Here is a 20,015-nt window from a genome sequence, read left to right as displayed (position 1 = left end):
CATGTTATCTTACAAATACAGTGCCATTTCCCTGTTACTGTTTAAAAAACCAAAACAATAACAAAAGACCAAAAAAACCCACCTGGTTACACTCATTGAACTGAGGGATGGTATTTACACAACAAACATGAATCTGAGAGCCTTTCAAATTTCCCACTTTGTTGATAATCTGGAGGCTTTCTAACATGCTGTGTTCCTCATCTGGACTATGTGAGGTATGAATAAGAACAAACTTTGGTCTTGGCCTTTACTTTCCCATCTTTGTACTTTTCCAAATGAAATAAATACGCTTTGATACCTTCAAGTAAGTTTTCTGGCATGTGTTGCAGAGAAAGTATGAAAGTATTAGCCATGTTAAAATACATGACTGAGTCGATGTAAGGAATGCTTTCCGTTACAAAGAATAAGAGCAGGCATATTTACTTTTCCGTTCTATTTGAAGTAAAACTATTATATTTTTGCATACATTGTTTGGATGTATGTTTTCACAGGCAAAATACAGCCAACTTATCCTGGCCCTATAGTATATCTGTTAAAGGAGAAAATATGCAGCCCAGCAAGTTTTCCCTCCAACCCTTCTTTTCAGGCAAGTAATAAATCTTGAGTGAAAAAGTCACTGTGCTCTTCAGCTGTCACCACTAAGATTTTGTTTTTTAAAACCGTAGCAGCCTTAAGGCTGATTTACTGCTCAGCCCTGCACACTCTGACAATCGAATAGTTGGAAACAAAAATCACTTTTGCACACCTGGAAATATTTTATTTGCTGTACTCATGAGAAAACAAAGTTTTCATCGGTGAGGAAGAAGGCGGGGGAAGGGAGAGAGAGAGAGATTCAGGTGAATCTTAAACCCTAGTTCTTGACTTAAAGAGAAACTTCATACACACGTACACGAACACAGAAACTACCTCTGCGTTCAAACCGAGTAGTCAGGCTCTTTAGGTACTATGGGTTCACTATGCAATCCAGCCTCAAATCATCAAGTCCTGGCTAGCAAAAAGAAGTGCTCATCAACTGTGTCCTTTTAGACAGTTCAGTTTGACGGGTGAAAAGAATGTGTGACAAACTTTAAATCGGTTCATTCACTCTTCTGCTCTTCTTTTTATAAAAACAAACTTAGTAAGCTCTTAATCACCCTGAAGTGTAAACATCTGATATTAATAAAGGCAAAATTAGATCTTTGAGAAACAGCTACTTTCCAGAGCACCTCTTTGCCCTAGTCAGAGTTGCGAGTTTAACAAGATTAAGGGTAAAAACCCAAACACATACCAGAGAAAACCAATTGATGGAAAATGTGATGGTGCCAAGATTGTGAAACTATTTTAGAATATCAGATGCTCTTTTCAATGGCATGTAGTTTGATATAATTTCTCCCTAAAGCTTCATTTTCTGAAAATTTATTATATGCTCCAGAACAATCTTGTCTTCAAAAGAAATCCCACATCTTCTGTTATTTCAAAGAACCACACTTGCACCTGGGCAAAATGATGTAAGTACTCTAGGTGCTGGCTGACTGAAAAGGAGACTCACAAAATCTCACTCTCTATTTTTAATCCCAGGGCTTTACAAGAATATGAGGAGTGCCCTTTGACAAGCAGAGAGGCATTTCAGCATTTAAAGTAAAATGGTTCAGCAGCGTGGAGGACACGGCGGTTCCATTTACATACTTTGATTCCTACTCTGAAATACTTCCCCACCTGTTCTATTCTTGTGATGCCTACAAAGCCCATCTACAAATGAAGACTGATTTCAGTTATATGATATCAGGCAGGGAAAGCAGTTTAGCAACTTGAGGTAGATTTAGATTAAATATCAGGAATAAATTCTTTACTGTGAGGGTGGTGAGATGCTGGAACAGGTTGCCCAGAGAAGCTGTGGATGACCCATCCCTGGAGGTGTTCAAGACCAGGCTGGATGGGGCTTTGAGCAGCCTGGTCTAGCGGGAGGTGTCCCTGCCCATGGCAGGGGGTTGGAACTAGAAGATCATTAAGGTCCCTTCCAACCCAAACCATTCTATGATTCTAACTTACCTGTTAGTTATCTCTAGTTCCAAGGTTGAACTTCATCTCCAGCAACATAGCAGTGCTAAATTAAGTATGTAAAAAGATTTCACTCCAACTAGTGTTTACTTAGTACTAATTTATTCAACTCTCATAAAACATTTTGCCAAGCACTAAGTGTCCCAGCAGATCTCCTAAAAAGCACCTAGTTTTGTGCCCCCATCTTCCAGATCTGGATGAAATCTGTACAGAAGTAATGATGAGAAATGACAGCCAGAGACACATCCCCTTCCTCTGCTCATATTGAATCACTGCAAGGCCGAGGGACACTTGACTGCTCATCCTTGAGCCAAATCCAATGCAGAACAGAACAAAAAGCTAGATATTTACATTTCCTCCTCCAGAGTCCTAAAGCAGTGGGACCTTCTTTCAGGCACAGCTTGATTTGGGGGTTTCCCACGTGAGCGCTAGGGACAGAAAATAAATCAAAGTTCTCCTTCACAATTCCATGTACAACTCTATCCGTGTTCACATACCTACAGCAGCAGGGAATGGCGGGATGGTTTGTTGAGAAGACAGAGCCAGGCAGTTCTCAGAGGTACACAGCAGGCACAAGTTACAGCAACCTAAACTGTTAGATATAAGGAAAAAAATCTTCCCAGTGAAGGTGGTCAAACAGCTCAGCAAGTGCCCAGAGGCTGTGATATCTCTATCGTTGGAGAAACTCAAAACTCTCTTGGACCAACCTTGAGTAACCTCATCTACCACAAGCTGTCCCTGCTCAAGGAGGCGGCTGGACCAGAAGACCCCCAGAGGCCTGTTCCAATCTAGAGTATTTTACAATCTTTGGTCAAACAGGGGGTGGTGGAAGGGTGTCAACAGAGGGAAGTGTAGCACATGACAGATGGATTGTGTGGCTTGTAACTCGACAGTCCTACACCTTATTTGGGAAAACTGAAATCCACCAAGTCAAAGCTGTAACATAGGAAGAACCTTTTGTAAGATATATCTGACCAAAACGTAATTCACAAATAGACAAATATATAAATAGGAAAATATATTACATGGTAGTGAGTTAAGTTTGTGCCACTGCATCTGACTGCTAAATATGCTTGTAGCATCACCTGCTTTATAACTGCACACATACATTTCCAGACAATAATGAATAAATATGCAAAATTCTTTCCTATTCCTTTTAACTTGTAAAACTGCAAACCTAAATATTTGAATTTCTTCCATAAGCCTTCAGAAAGACAGAACTTTGATGTTTTTAAAAAGAAAAGATTATTTACTTTTGCTGCAGGCAAGAAATTATACTTTCTTTACTGATTCTGCCAAATGGCCCTATCATGCATTTTTTATTTTCATCAAAACAAGCAACTTTAAATTAAGGTTGTCCCATAACTACACAGTAATCAACATTTTGAGGGTCAGATCAACTTGATGAACCTCTGTTTGACTTTTCTGCCCAAAAGACTACTCCAAATCCAAATGAACCACGGGGAAAGGGAGTTTTATTCCCTTTCCTCATGCTTGGCAGTTGCTAGGAAGAATACAGGCTGCAGTTTTGTTTTAGTTTGTTCACGTAAGCAGAACAGACAACTCAGTAGTATCCACGTGGTTCTCTAACTAAATAATCTGTATTCAAACCCAGTGGTTAATACACTGAAGCCAACAGAGCTTATCTACGGAACAGAAGAACTTGCAGGAGAAGGAAGAGAAGGTGGACAAGGAAGAAAGCGAGGAGGAAGGCTAGGGAGCAGGAATTTTTTAAAAAGCAAAATAAATATGTAATTGAGGCAGCAAAAATCCTCTGCACTGGCACAATACACAGAACACATGTTCTGATACCAGCACGCAAGAGGCTTCAAGCCCTCCTATACTAACAAAGGATTCATAAAGATTCAGCTTTTCAGTATTCAACGTGCCAGGATAGTTTCTGGTTTAAACTACTCTGAAGCCCATGAACACGGACAAAATCCAGACCATCATCAATCTAGAGACAATGGGCAACACTGACAGCACAGCATCTCATTAATCTTCATTTGTCCTATCACATCCTGTCATTCTTATGCAAATAGCATATTTGAGGATACATCTTTTCTGCACCCCACAATAAGGAGAAGTGAAGCTGTCAGGAGCACCAGGATGTCATCCTATACCACAGGCCATTGCTTCACTCAGCGCCTCGTGTTTTACATCAAAGCTAATGTGTTTGACATTCAAATTTGACCCAGCAGGAGGTAAAACTATCTGATGCCGCAGCAACACGCATCTTGCTTCCTGTGCTAAAACATTCACCAAGGTTCCTGGGGATCTGACAGTCCCTCTTCCTTTGCCGTACCCTTGCTAATGGAGATTGAAACACTGCTTAAGAGGAAAAAAATATCTGCGTGGGCAGGTAATGATAGCAATTCACCCTTCTCACCCAAGAAATAAGCCCAGTACCAAAAGGCTAGGAAAAAAGGTTCCACTGAAAAAGAAAAAGATGGACACACAAATCCTGATGAGTTGGTCTAGGTTTTCTTCCATGCAAATCTGTCAGACTACACCTGAAAACTTGTCCACATACATGTCTGAATAGAACATTTAGTTTCAAGCTAAGCAAGTTATACACAGTGTTCAAAGTATTTTACACCAGGTTTGTGGGGATGAGTGATCTCTCATGTTAGGCCAACTGATACGTGGGAAAACACAAAAGCTTTGAATTGTAAGCTGCTCCACAAAGTTACTGCAAAATGTATTAGTTACAAAAAAATCACTCCTGAGTGGGTAAGTCACCAAAAATAAAAAGCATTTTTCCAATTATTGCTCATGAATTCTACTTACAGAATGAAGAATAAGAGGGAAGATTTTACTATTATTACTGACTCAGAGTGTTTTGTTCTGTATCACTTTCAAAGAATGTTCAGAACATCTTGTTCCAGAATATTTTCCTTCCAAGAGAAATCACTTTCTGTATCATACATGGCTGAAAACAGTACGTGCCGGCTTTGTTTTCTTATGAAAAATGGAAACTATCCCAAAGTATTTCCAGCATCACATGAATGGGATGCAAAGTAGCTAAAGTTGGAATAATATTTCAACACAATCATGGCATCTTAGAGAAATTACCTTATTAATAGATGACATTTGTAACAAGTCAAAACAAGTTTACTATTAAACATAACTTTATAAAACCTGACTCAAAATCTATTCACTATCTGAAAACAACATCCTGCAGTGTTTGCAGGGATGAAGTAGTCGGCAGTAGGCTCAGAGGAACACCCTTACATTTGATAGTCTCACATGCTGCTTTCAAATTACAAAAGATTCATCATCAGATACTTGTCAGTTAAGTAGCAGCCACATAAATGAAGATGCTGAATGGATTATTACCAATTTTCTAAGTGTATAATATAAAACTTAAAAAGCATGTATTCCTCAAGCATTTCTTGGTTTGAAAAACCAAAAGGTTTGAAAAGCTAAAAGAGTATACCAGACATCTTCCCAGTCCCTGGAAGTAGAGAACACAGACTGCCTTGTGCCTTTATACCATATGTAGAGTTCATGCATTAAAAATTACTGTGTAGTCATCATACACCTATGAAAACAGGACACTCATTTGTTATAATACATAACTGAACTGATATTTCCGTATAAAATATTAAATTGATTTAACAAAACGTTACCTTTTCAACGGGATCATCAACCACGAAGTAAACTAAAAGCCTATATTGAAAGATTTCCCATTAAGTGAAGTTCACAATATACAGGCTTTCCTGGTGTTTCAGGGGAAAAAAAGTGCAACTCGTGCACGGCAACTATTGCATAGACCCGGGAAAAGATGTTGGCCTGCTACAGCCTGTCTGGTCTGGATGAAGCAAGATGTGAGCAATACCAACACAAATGTTATTCTCCAGTCCCTTTAAATCACATTTAAAATCCCCCTTCCTCCAGACTGGTGAAATTTCGCTCAGCTATTCTGTAAGTGAATGCCTTCTGCAAAGTTACCAGAACTCTTTTTTCCCCCCACTGTATCTTGGTAAAAACAGTTTTAAATAAAAATCTAAAATATTCATTTATAGTTTCTTGCTAATAAAATTCCTATAATCACATAGCTTGCTACTGTGTAATTACTTTTTCCTTTTCTTTACATTTAGAGTCAAGACTATCAGCTTTACTTGGGGAAAGAATACGTAAGATATGTTGTCATCTAAACACAGCTATGCTGTTAGCTTTGAAAAGTTCACCAACTCCATAAAATTCAGATGCACAAAAGATGTCAAATTTTTACCCACCATATTAAAATGAAAACCTTCAGTCCCAGGCTAAGAGGTCTGGATTTGCATCAGTGATGCAGGTACAGTTGGCATACATTTAGTAACTTAGGTTCTATCTAAAAAGTCTCGGTATTGCAGGGTAGCACCCTTAACACATGGTAGCACTGTCCCAATAATGCCAATATTTCAAATAAATACTGTCCCAGTGCGCCAACATTTCAAATAAAAACTAGAATATAAGAAAACAGCATTCGCTGTGGGCTCAAGAGAAATCCACAAAAAGGAGAATGTCAACAGAGAACTGAATTCCCAGGTGGTGATGGAGATAACGCAGTACAGCGTGGAACTGACTCAGAAGGAAACTTCCCTTCTGTTCAACAAACAGAATTTTTTCAAATTCAGCTTAGTCTGACCTCAAAGAATAGTCTCCAAAGAAAACTGAAATCAATTTGACAGAAAATGAAATCTTGAAAATTTCAATTTTGCACAAGTGTATTTTTCACTGTTAAGTTTTATTGTCTTTTACTGAAAACTCTTTGCTAGCTCTACTTTGCCATGGCAGGCACACAGATAGTGGGGAAGTCAGCTTTAAATAAGCCTTTGTCAGGACACCATCAGCTGTGTGGCTTCCTTCAGTTCAAAAGGGAAGAGGCTGTGTTCTGGAGCCAAAATACAAATGTTTTTTTCAAGACTTCGTGTGTATATGAACTTTAAAAGCGTGCCTTTCGTATGTACTTCATGCCTGAATGCTCCAAGACAAACAGAAAAGACTCTTCCAGAAGCAGCTTAAAAGGGGAGAATTAGTTAACATTAAAAATATTTAAGAAATTTATAAGAAACCTTAGAAAAGATCAGGAAAAATAAATTTCACTAACTTGTCATAAAATTCATGAACGTTGTGAAGGTGAAAAGTTGTGGAATAAAGAACCTTACCAACATTACAAAATGTATCTTAAAGGAAATCACTTCAGACTGCTCCGTCTACCACGCTTCGCTGTGAGAAGACACAGCGGTGGTAGACAGTTTTAAAGTGGATTTTCTAGCGGGCTGCTGGGTTGGTTTGGTGTTTGGAGGTTTTCTGCATTAAGTGTTACAACCCTCCCGCTTTTACAAACTTGAAATATTCTTGTAGCTCCAGCAGAGCTGCTGCAGGATCTAAGGAGAAATTGCACTGTTTACAGTTGGAAACCGTATTGCTGGCAGCAGGCTAATGGCACCGAGGAGATATTTAATCTTTTAAAAGGAAGTAACTAATGAAACCAACAAACTCCAGCAGACTCCTGCATAAACAAACACAACAGAAGCAAAAACCACAGAAGCAGTTTGACAGAAATGTTATTGCGCAAGTTCAATGAGCTTGATTTAAGGAAAATTTCTTCTAGGAAACAGATACTTAAGGCTATCACAAAACATTTTGTTTCTGTTAAAAATTCTGTAGAGGGGGAAAAAAAAAAAGCCAAGGAACATAATCCCTTCCTTTGCCTTGCCTTCATTTTCAAACTTCTGCTCTTAATCATTAAATTGATTACACAACAGTTTGGAGAGTAAGAGAGAATTAAATTATAACAAAATCTGGTCTTCTCAAGAGAAGAGTATATACAACAGTGCATCTATTCTTACCTTGTCTATCATGTCCGGTCTGTTTGTAGCTGCCAAAATTGTCACATCCTTCAGCTGTTCTATCCCATCCATTTCCGTCAACAGCTGAGCCAAGACACGGTCTGCTACATTTCCAGCACCTGAAGAGCTGATTTAAAAAAAAAAAAAAAAAAAAAGCCACAGCATTAGCTTTCCCTTCCTAGGAAATTAGAGAAAGGAAAGAATATACTGTTCTTTTCAATTTACAGACATCCGTCTTTTTATCTTCATTTTTTCTGATTTTCATTTTCACCTTCAATCCCTGAAACAGTATCAGCCATATGAAGTGAGTAAAAGCAAATTGGAAAATTAGTCCTTCAAAAGATTTCTTGGTATTCAGTACAGCAACTGAGGTTTTTTACTTACTACCCTGCTCTGTAGGTTGTAAAGAATTTAACACAAAGTGGATGTCCGAAATAAATATTTTTAAGATAACTGAATCAAGACAGCTTCTTTACCAGTCAGATAAACTTTAATTTTTAGCACTATCCAAATGAGCCCCTACACCACCCTATGAAGTATAAAAAATTAGGTGGTTATGCATTTTGCAGAATTGCTCTGCATATTTATATTCTCCCCATCAAATGAGAATAAATTGAGTGTTGACCAACTGCCTTATAATAGCATTGTCAGTCCTTTAACTCAGCTGATTTTCCAGATACCAGTAACAAAAAAACAAGACTGAGAAATAGAAAACTTCATTTTTGAAATCACCAATATGTGAAAAACCTAAACAGACAAGGCATAAAATATTCCACGCATTTATTTTTTTAGTTTGGAATTAACTCTGGTAACCTTGAAGTGTATGGAAAATTTGCTCAAAATGCTTAACGATATGTAACAAAAAGCATTATAGAAATAAATTCTATTATTTTCATTAAAGCTTCTAATATTAAAAAAAAAATAACTAAATGATGTACCATCTTCTTCCTAGACAATTCTTTGATGCATAAATAAGTATGCGCATACATTTATATGTGTGCGTGCATGCGTATAACAAAGAATGCAGAAAAGGAAGACACGGCATAAATCAAACCAAGAGACCAAGCACACATGTTGTGATAAATAACATAGCTCATGAACAATTGCGTTTTTTATAACATACCTCTAATTCTGCATAAAAACATTACAAAAAACAGGTGACTGCACACCATATAATTTTTTATTTTTGAAAGGATACTAGACCTAGGAGATGCTAGGACCATACGCAGATAACTGTATACACTCACGTGTTGGCAGACGCACTACACAAACGATGTGTGTTCCTTGTAGCACCCAACTCTATACAAATACAGGGGGCCAGAGGGAGCACAGGCAGCTGCTTGTCCCAAAAGTTCCCTCTGCTGAGCTGGGGCAGTGGAGCCGAAGCAAGATGGGGAAAGAGGCTGGGGACTGTCAGAGAGCACTGAAAATGTTGGGTTTATCCTCCTTTGCCAAAAACTGGGAGCCCTGTTTCTTGGCACACACCAAAAGCCTCGCTGTTTTCGACACAACCTTCACTTGCGGACGGGCATGCTCACACGCACGTCCTCCTTCACCAACGGGACTGCTCTTCCAGGGCTGTCCCCCTCTCCACTGCACACGGGAGGGCTTCATCTCTCTACCCTTAAACAGGCCATTTTCAATACAATTTTAAAAAAAAATCATCTCTCCAATTCTTCTGGATCCCTCTAACTTGACACTAAGAAGTGAAAAGAAGTCTAGTACTTAAAATGAGGCCAGGTTTCTTCCTGCAACATACATTTTTCTACTGTCACCCCAAATCTACATAGGATTAAGATAATTTTTTAACCTCAATTTTTTGAAAGTCCTTTTCCAAAAATACTCTTAAATGTTTCTACAGATATATGATTCTACGATATATAGGCACCTACACACACAACCACAGTACAACTATCCTGCCAAACGCTGGTTTCCAAAAATAAATATCAGATTTTAAAGTATAAGCACTCCAATTATTTCCAAGAGATAGAGAATACACACATATAGTTGCATAGTTATTATACACAAATATTGCTGCAGCACAGCCACCCATTACCAGCACACCTGCAACCACTGTGCTTCCTAAATGTCCCAGAGCCAAAGCAACAGGAATGACCCCATCGCCGCTGTACAGATCTCCTTCAAATAAATTCTCTAACTTTCCTATTCTGAAACTGGTTCTGTAATCTTCCAGTGAAAAACAGTTAACTTATCAGACCTAGTCTGGAAAACATCTTTGAGGAGCTATAATAAGTGTTGGCTAGCAGAATATTTAGGTTGCTAAGAAATATTAGGAAAGGGACTTGGGTTAGCTGGTCGTCGGCTTTTCGGTTTGCTGCAGCCACATTAGAAATTCCCAAGCGATATTAGAGTGTTTCTAACATACTCCTGGGTCATGGCCCCATTGACTTATAGAGGGCTGAACACGATAAAACACTTCAGGTGTTGGACAAGGATAGTAAAGATTTTCGAAGGACCCAGAGCTTAAAGGAAATTAAAATCAACTTTGTAACATAAGCTAGTCTCAGTAGGGATTCAGGCCTCCCATCTTGCATAGGTTTCACATTTACTCGACTTTATACCCAATAGACTGCACACAAGAAAAAGCTAAGCAAAGGAAAAAATAATTGTAATACTGGGACCAAAATGTTAACATTATATGAGATGATCTGAAGCTAGAAGACTCTGGGGGAGATGCTAAACTTTTTTGTTTTTTAAAGAAAGAACGAAATATTTGGTTTTGAAGAAAGGTGGCTAGAACGGATATTACATCTTTCCCCAACATAAACATTTCTCTTACAAGCTTCAGACTGAAAAAAAAAATAAAGAAGTGTTTATTTTAAAGAAAATCCCCACTGTTACAGGGGAATGTACATTGCAAAGACTTTCATGCAATTAGGGCATAATCAGAAAACTGCAGTTAAACAATCACTGATGGAATAATACCACCGCAACAATGAAGGGGGATACCAGTGCATTATTAGAGGCTTTATTATTAACTGTTAAAAGTGGAATAAAAAAAATAATTTAAAACCACACACACAGAAGCTATGAATAATATAAACAGTATCAAATGAAGAGGTGTCTGGGACCTATGACACCAGGAATTTCCAATTTCAGTGCTTTTATTTACAAAGTTCACCAAGCTGTCATATGATGCACCATTTTTAGCACAGAGTCTACAGCTAATTAGCTTCTGGCTTAACAGGATACCCTATAAAAACCCCAGGCAGGCACAGGTTTACAGCGAGAGATCGCTTTACCAGCTGCTGGGGGCTGCACCGGAGCCGCACCATGCGCCCTGAGAGCTCTAGCACTGCCCGAACTGTTGATCTGAAGGGTGACATGGAAGTATGCGTTTTTCCATTTTTCCCATGATTTCCCAGCAAGGGTTTCAAATTAACACAGGCAACGTTCATTAAGGCTGCCCGGACTTTTGACGCAAACGGCAGCCAGAGAAACAAGTTATGATTAACCCTCCAGTCCCACGGAGGCACTGCCAAAACCAACTTCCAGCCAAGGGGCTGTCTCTGCCCCCCCCTCTACCTAACCTCCGCACGTTGATGTCATCATCGCAACTGCATGGAAATAGTCCTCAAAAGGCACGTCCTGGTACAACTAATTTCCTGTCAACACGCCGCCTGCAAATCCAGGCAGTCCGAATTAAGCCGCTCATGTAATCCACGCAGCACCATGTGTGCATGGGTGCGTGTATTTAAGAGCCGTGCCCCAACCAGAAATACCCTGAGCTTCAAAATAAAAAAACGTGTGAGCAAAGAGGAGTCTGGCTGCTCCACAAGGGCCTGAGAATTTCAAGTAGTCTCTTGTATTGCCCTCATGAAATACATCAGTCTGTAGACTATGTGTTATTCTAATCTTTTTGCCAACCCCTCTTTCTTTAAAATCTTCAGTGAAGGAGTTTTAAAGGCAAAAAATGTGTTTGCTTACTAGTTTCTTACGTTAGTTAGAGCCAGATATCCTCCCCTACGTGATATTTGAGCTAATCCTGCAAGTGTCCCACCAGTCCCAGACCAAGAACACATGCGCTCCTGCGCAGGCACTTCACTTACCCATCAGAGAAGCTTCCTGAATGGCAAAAGCTTGTCAGGTAAGACTATCCGTGGATTAAAGCAGAGTATTGAAGGTGAATATGGAAAACAAAACCCGTTCTTGGGATTTTATTTTAGCTAATGGCACTTCCAATACACATTTTGACAGAATAAAACATGCATTCTACATTGTACCAAAGCCTCACAATTAACCTAAATTAATTCTGGCCTTGTCTGATGGAACTGAGAGACTCTGAGCCCCAGCTCCAAATTCAATATAGCACCTTTTCTTTTTCTTATCTCCTTTGGCCTTATCCAACAAACATTCTAACCAGCTGGATTCAGATCTCCGTGATTCAAACCAGCATTTCCCCTTGAACATATTAAGCCACTCTTATACTTCTTCCTGAGGATATAAAAGCAACTGCAGCCTGATTCTAGCACTGCACCCCAGAGTACCTAGAGTTCACTAGCTTATATAGTTCTTCAAGACAAGGAGATTTTGTTTCCAGATATAACCAGATGTATGAAATCACCAGATATTTAAATCTGTTACCCTTCTTGCTATAGGCATTTTTTGACAGCAACTGACTTGCAGTTTTGTACATTTTTACTTATTTAACTTTCTTTTCTTCTTCCCTCCCCCCCCCCCATCTAAGAGATTTTTTAATATTTGAAAACTAAAACCAGTCAGAGAATGCAGTCAGTACGGTTTCACCTCATGATGAAATTTGGTAAGCATCACCCCTGTGAGCTAATGCAAACGTATACTTGAATCATCTGACAACCTAGAACACTTCCAAAGCCAATGGAATGAAATATTTTTTCAGAACACCAGATGTAATTTTCAGTGGAAAATATATTTAAATCTCAATCACCATTTAAATCCTGTAAAGGAGAACCAGCGACTCTTCATCCCATCACTGACTTCAATGGCATTGAAGCCTGTCTGAACACCTGAGTTTCAGAATCAGGACCTTAATTTAGTTACAGTGCTAAACTGTAGATGTGGGAATGCAGGAAAGAGTCACACAATAACATTTTGAGCACTCTTAAATTCACAGCAACTGTGAAGCTACAAAAGCAGAACGAAGCCTGGGAGGGCCCCTCTGCTGAAAAGCCCCATTTCTGCACAGATGACCCTACCTCGGGCAGATCTGCGAGGTCGAAGAGGCAGACCTCAGGAGAAGTATCCAGGATAAATTACTGCAGAGGGATTAATCACCACGCAGCTGAAATGTATAACACAAGTTTTGTGAGAAAGGAGCACAGCCCACCTCCTCTTCGAAAGTGTCGTATCAGGCAAGATTTACATACAGATAAAAGCTGCCTTTATTATTTTTTTCGCCGTAGCAAAAGAATAGCAATCATAATCAAAATTTATGGGTTTTAAAAATACTACCCTCTTGAATACTATCAACGTGCACGTCCTATACTAGGACGTGCTATCCTCTCAAATACTTCTTTCACTGGAATCTCTGGAAATAATTTCATATCAAAACAAATGTAAAACTCATTGACATGACAAAATGGTTGGTATCAAAAAATTAATATAGGTTGAAATAGACCTTTCTGGCAGGACTTTCCACTCCTCCACAAACTACCGAGGTAAAAGGTTCCTGAAATACCGGAGCCCCCTGCCAGCACACTCCCACGCAAGAGTCGCCTTGCTTGCACAGTCTGAAGGATTTTTATTGAGTCTGACATTTCTGTCAGGGCTTTGCAGGGGTAACCTGTCAGCAAGGAGCACCTGCCAAGTCCATCTTTTCAGTCCAACTGCCGTGATCGTAATTAACTGTCACACTGTTTTATTTCCTTCCCTCACAAACTCTGGTGAAATATAGCTTTGGCAGTTCAAGGTTTTCCACAGCGTTAGAAAAAAAAAAGTAATCTACTCCAATAGCATTACCACAAAAATAATAATAACTGCAGCATCACTACAGATATTACAGGCTTGGATGTTATTAAAAAGTCTAGGAGAGATATACAGCATGCAAATCTTGTATGTTATCAGTTAAATATTTTGGCTATTCATTAAAAAAAAAAAAAAAAAAAAAAAGAGAACAGAAAAAACCCCTACCAACAAAAAAAACCAAACTCTTCAGTGCTAAGATAAGAAACTTTCCCCATACTAGGGAATTTTCCTGCCTGTGTCATCAGAAAAACTTCGGAAGATAATCCTAAACCCTTCCCTCCATCAGCACCCTACAATTAGATACTGTCATATTCTGTACGCACCTGTATCAGCTGTTACCCACTACATTGTTTCACATCTTCCCTGTTCCCTCAAGAGCAAAATTCCAGTACTAGAGAAGGGAAATCTCCAGAGGAAACCTGGGGAAGTCTAGGAAACTCGGAGACTGGACAGAACATTTAGCTTTATGGTCACCTCCAGGCCAGGATGGTGTTTTGCCAACTGTCAAGTCACTGACTAAGTGCAGTTCATGTTGTTTGGGTTTTAAGACATTAGAAAACCATAGAAAGAAAAAGAAAAGAATTGCTAGTACTCTGTGAGTGGCCTCCAACTTCTAAGCAAGCTTCTAAAGAGAAGATGAGCTTTGTGAAACGGTGCTCAGCTGTCAGCAGGTGACTTAGAAACAAATGGCCTATAGACCACTGCAGAAACATCCTGATTATCCTCCAGAGTCATGCAACCAGCCTCTTCCATTTGCCCAAAATTATTATTACAGCTTCCAGGAGTTAGTGAAGTAGGCCCAGAAAAATGAAGCGCAATGAAAGGAGAGAAGAGGAGGAAAGAAGCCAGTCTGAGATGGATTTGGAATCAACAGGCTTTCTTCCAGAGGGCTTTCCCCAAGCACATCTCCAAATCCTCAGGTACCTAGATGGTGATCCATCATCCATTTCCATCTGCCTGCAACTAATTCCAGACACACATCCACGAAAGATGGACCTTAAGACCTTGCTTTCATCTGGCCCTAGCACCATCTAGCTGAAACAGGAAGGATGCTAATGTCAAGAGTTCTCCTATTCTGTTAGCACTGACTTTGCCTTAAAAAAAAAAACAAACCCAAACACACACCTGATGCACAATAAACTTCCCATTTCCTTTCATTCTGTTTTCCTCAGTATTTCTCTTCTGCGCATTCCTGGAAATTAATCAAGTTGCAAACTGTAATCAATCATGTCTACCAGGGAAGAAACTATAGTTTAAGTTGGAAGTATTACAGCCCTAGAAGTAACTAACTAGACTGGATTTCATTTCATTATAACAATATTTAAGTACAAGAGGTTCACTTTCATCTGGAATAAGTTTCATTTATAAGTTTTAATTACAATTATGTTCCCTTTGTATTTAATTTAAAATTTAATTAAAAAAAAAAGTAAACAAGACCTTCAACCATTATAGCCCTACCCCCGCAGGCAGTTGTAGCCTGCTTGGGCCCATTTAGCGTGGGTAAACTGACCTTTTCCCATAGCCAACGCGATACTGGGAATCGAAGTGGTCACCATGTATGCCCACTTCTGATCCCTCTAATCCTGGTATCTGTTCCAACTGTGTCTCTGGCAGGAATCCAGACAGAGGCTCAAATTCATGTCTTTAGCCAAAGCATCTTGCTGCCAGTCAACTTTGCCACAGCGCTCCCAAGCACTGCAGAACAGGCTTATCTACATTAACAGATTTGATTAGCCCCTCTGAACCCTGTACTTTTATCCATGCTCTTGAACGGCTTCAAGAAAAGGTTGTAAGTCCTGCTTCCACTGATGCCAATGAAAGTCTCTACTGACTTCAAATGTCCGAATTATAATACAGGCTGGCAAAGTTACAGATTACTGTTTTTTTTAAACAAAAGGGAAGAAACACCAATGTAAAACACATTGTGATAAAGGATTCTTGCTAGACAAGAAGCACTAACGAGTTTTGTTTTAAAACTAAAGGGACTGCAGACATTTATCATATATCTGCACAACCTATTGGTAATGCTATTTGTTAAAATTGCTATTCCAAAGTAAATGACAAGCTTTACCATACAATTAAATCATTTCAAAACTTTACTTTTTCACCACTCCTTGCTAGGGCTGAAATAGAAAGCTGGCACTGGACATGCAGCTTTTTTCCCAGGCAATATTTCTATTTGGATATCAAATTCCAAAACTTTAAAGAATTCAGACAGCAGTCACAAAAGTTTTGAATGCCTCAACTCTCTATAAACCCAAACACAGCTCAGATATTGCAGGGAACCAGCTGATGTTCCCTAATTCAGGGACAAGCAGTGCCAACATAAGCCAGAAACGCAAAGCTCCTTACCTGGCCAAGCCAGCTGCTAGAATTGGGTCCCTCACAACACAAGTATGGCACCAGGAAACTCCATTTCTTCCGTGTACTCTTTGTTCACCTTCTTTCAATACCTTCTCCAGCTCTACTACTGGTAATTTACCCTTGCAAGGTAGTTTTCTGCTGAGAACCTCTATCCTATCTAATACCACTTTGCTCTGCAGGGTCCAGCCCATAGGTTTCATGGCTAGGATGCAATACATTGACCTCCTTCATGACAAGAGGGAATTTGCAAAGATACAAAAACGCTACGGTAAGTTCAAGTGGACAGTGTAATATGTGCAAAATTGTACGGTATAAACATGTGCTAAAATATTCCAGAAAGACAGAGAGCTTGGTTTAAAAACAGAAGATTTATCATAGTCCCTGTTAAAAGCAGAGGTGGCACAGTATGGAAAAGTTACTTCATTTAGAAGCTTAAGGGCCTCAAAAATTAAGACTGCAAATATTTTATTATCTAAAGTGAAAACAGTACTTCCTTCAGAGGCTCTAAGCATTTTAAATTGTGGCTTAGGAATGTGGCTTAGGAATGCTCCCCCCACAGCACACAGGATAACATACCTCCGCAGAAAAGCACCATCATATTGTAGTTTCAGGGGGTTGATACCAACATCCCTTCACTTTGTCTACCCTCACTCTGAAAAGGTTAGCATTATTCATCTACCAACTTGTTTTGGCCTCCACAAGCCAAATCCAAGGTACTGATTTTGTCCCGTGTCTTTCACATCAGTCTACATTTCCCATCTTACATTACAAAGATTTGCAGTTAAAGAGGAAAATGCTTTGCTTCTGAAAAACAAGAAAAGGAACAAATATGTCTCTTGCCCAAAAATCCTAAAAATCCTACTTATATAAACAATGTCCCATTTCCAAAGCACAGAGATTTCTTAAGTTCAGCAAACAGACTGTCTGTGCTGCATTTACACAGAGCCACATTCATTCATCACTTTCAAGTCTAATTACCAAGCCATTTCCCTCTTGGCAACCTCTAATGGCCAGAAGAATTAGGTTTTACACGGTCAGGATACCAAGGGATAACAAATACCCATAACTCTTTGCGGCTGTACAATTTGTAAAGCCTCTCAAGCTTTGTCTGGGCAAGGGATTATTGCGAGGTGAACTTTCCCCCTCATGCGCTGCTGTATCTGGACCAGTCCTGAAGGTCTCACTTCAGCACAGTCTCTCCTAAAAAAAGTCATAACAACATCTTTCAAAAGTAAGGAGAAAATAAAAAAAAAAAAAAAGAGTCATAACCCGCTCATGGAAGCAAACAATAATTAGAACCACAGAGTGGTAGAAAAGGCTCCGTGTACCACATAGTTCATCTCTCCCCATACATGACTGCTCCCCACTGCACGTTAATCCGTGAAACGTCAGATTTGTTTGAAAGATGTCAAGTGGTAGGTTGCTGGAGCTTCTCCCATATGAATAACTCACTTGTCTATCAAAAGCCTTTCTGATTTGCCCAAGTTTTTCCTATCTCAATCATTTTTCCTACTCAAAACTCATTGTGACTCCTCTAACCTTCTACCATCTTTTCTTCTGAAGGTTTATCATCTCTTCTTTAGAATCCGTCATAGTGAATGCCTCCCTCTTTCTTTATAGTCAGTCCATTCAGCCCCTAATTTTTTTATTTTCAATTCTCTCTAAACTTCCTCTAACATCTCAACATAAACCAGACAGAGAGGGAAAGATCTTCCAAGAGTGCTAGAAGCACAGTGTAACAGAACAAAATGCAGAAATGAATACAGCTCAAGTTATCTTCATCTGTCTTCATTACCACATTGGAAACTCAAGTCCATTCAGAATCACCCTCTCATCTTCTTGCATCAAGGATGTCCAGACTTCTCATTCGAGCAACTACTCCTTACACTGAACTATTTTTCTGCAGAGGGGCAAGATCATATTCTTGTAAATTCTCTTTGAGGATGGTATGTATCCAGCCTACATTTTTAATTCTTTGATTAATACATATTAATTTGTTGCCTACTTGTAAAATTGGGAGGGGGGTGCAGACAGACAAGAAGAAAAACCCAGGAGTTTAATTCATACAGATAAAACATATGCAACTTCTAAACAGGCTGGATAAGAAATAATCTTTTCAGAAATAATATTTGACACTGAAAAATGTCAATTAATATAATTTTTGCTGACTTCAAAGTATTATTTCTTGTAACTAATAAATGCATTTTGTAAATAAATACATTTTGTAAAATAAAGCTGCTATAGAAGACAGTTCCAGCAGGTAGAGCGTTAGATGTATTACAATTACGGAGTTACGGTTTGGGAATGTATAATAAACTGTGGCACGTCTGAATGCAGCTACAGTGTTTGCCATGGAGCAATGGCTTGTGCAGCGACAGGGACTCCACTACATGACACAAAGGAGACGTTATATTGAATGGTGCAAACAAGAAAATTCTTTAGCTTTCTTGATGTACCTGTATTATAATTCACTACAAAATCTATTAGTCTGTATGTGCCTGCTGATGATAAGGGATTCTTTAGTGATCTCTACAGAAGGTTGGGAGCAAAACATTTGTATTTTAAACCCACAAGCGTTATTCAACTCTAAACAAGTCATAATGGGTTAATGAATACTTGGCAAAGTGCTTTGAAGAGCAGAGCATTAGCAATTATTCAATGTTATTTCACATCTGTATTTCAGATCTGAATTAGGCATAAAACTACTCTCACAACTTAACAGTTTAGGCTTCTCTCTGTATGTGGACACATCCTGTTAGGATCAGGAGAAGTTACCTACCCAGAGATTTGGGATGCAGCATGTTCTGCACAAAGCCCGCAGCATCCTAACAAGGATTTAAACTGAGCGGGGAAACATTTACAAAGCTGTATCACAGAGCTGTTTTCACTGCCAAAGCAGAGAAAACTAATACAACCAACAGAGGGAACAGGGAGACAATATAAACAGGTGTTTCCTTGAAAACTTAGTATGGTTAGTAATAGTACAGGAAATGGATCTCCAGAGGCCACAAATCGTTAGCATCTCTAATGCATTTGCAAATTCCTACTGTGCAAAGTCAGCCTGTAAAAAAAGGCCATTTCTAATAAGTGCCTTGTCTGGTTTCCTACACCATTTAATTTCAGATGAATTTTATGAGAACTCTGCTACATATTTTACCTCCCATCTGGTTCAGATTTGACAATGAAATATTTGTGCGTCCCACCCTGTTCTTTTTAAAGCTCCAAAACCAGATGTCTCTAGCACAACACTACTGCAGCAGGTCATACCACATTCTTCAGCAAGCTGTGCCAGGCCTACTACCCCCCACAGACAGTTCCAGGTAAGGTAAAATTGGGTTGTTTACTCCCTAAAAGAATAAAGCAAGCAAACAAACAAACTTCAACACCTCTAGGGCACTGTGTGAAAAGGCTGATTAAAATACACTATGGCTTATTCTTCCAAAAGGTTTTATCTTGATGAAGTGGTGTTTCTGAAAGCTAAACACATTAAGAATTGCAGCAGGGGGAGATAATTCTTCCCCCTCCCCCCCCTCTGCTGGCTTGATTCCAGCACGCGTTTTTGCAGCTTCTCCATTGTGATAAGCGGGCAGGTGTTTCAGTGCATGCCACAGGGTGGCTAGCATTTCTAGGAAGTTTACAAATTTCACAGTTGCATACATTGCATATGAGAAGGATGCTGACGTCTTCTATCAGATTTTGCATTTTCAACAGAAAATGTGTTCACTTCTTAACAGTTTCACAGGGCAGCTCTATGCTGCACATGATGCCACCTCCCATAACAGACACAGTTTATTTGTGTCACTGAAA

The 20,015-nt window shown here is 39.2% G+C and overlaps 1 protein-coding gene across 1 annotated transcript in view; it reads right to left on the bottom strand.

The window, feature by feature from the left end:
• SPATA5 (spermatogenesis associated 5) overlaps nucleotides 1-20,015 on the bottom strand; it is a 196,483-nt gene that overhangs the window by 127,986 nt on the left and 48,482 nt on the right. Inside the window, 1 exon segment of the mRNA XM_054203512.1 lies at nucleotides 7,881-8,007. Within this exon segment, the coding sequence (XP_054059487.1) occupies nucleotides 7,881-8,007 (127 nt within the window).

This window comes from Rissa tridactyla, chromosome 5 (assembly GCF_028500815.1).
Source record: "Rissa tridactyla isolate bRisTri1 chromosome 5, bRisTri1.patW.cur.20221130, whole genome shotgun sequence".
NCBI classification, from domain to species: Eukaryota; Metazoa; Chordata; class Aves; order Charadriiformes; family Laridae; genus Rissa; species Rissa tridactyla.
The sequence above is the reverse complement of the archived record's forward strand: the minus strand, read 5'-3'. Positions and strand labels throughout refer to the sequence as shown.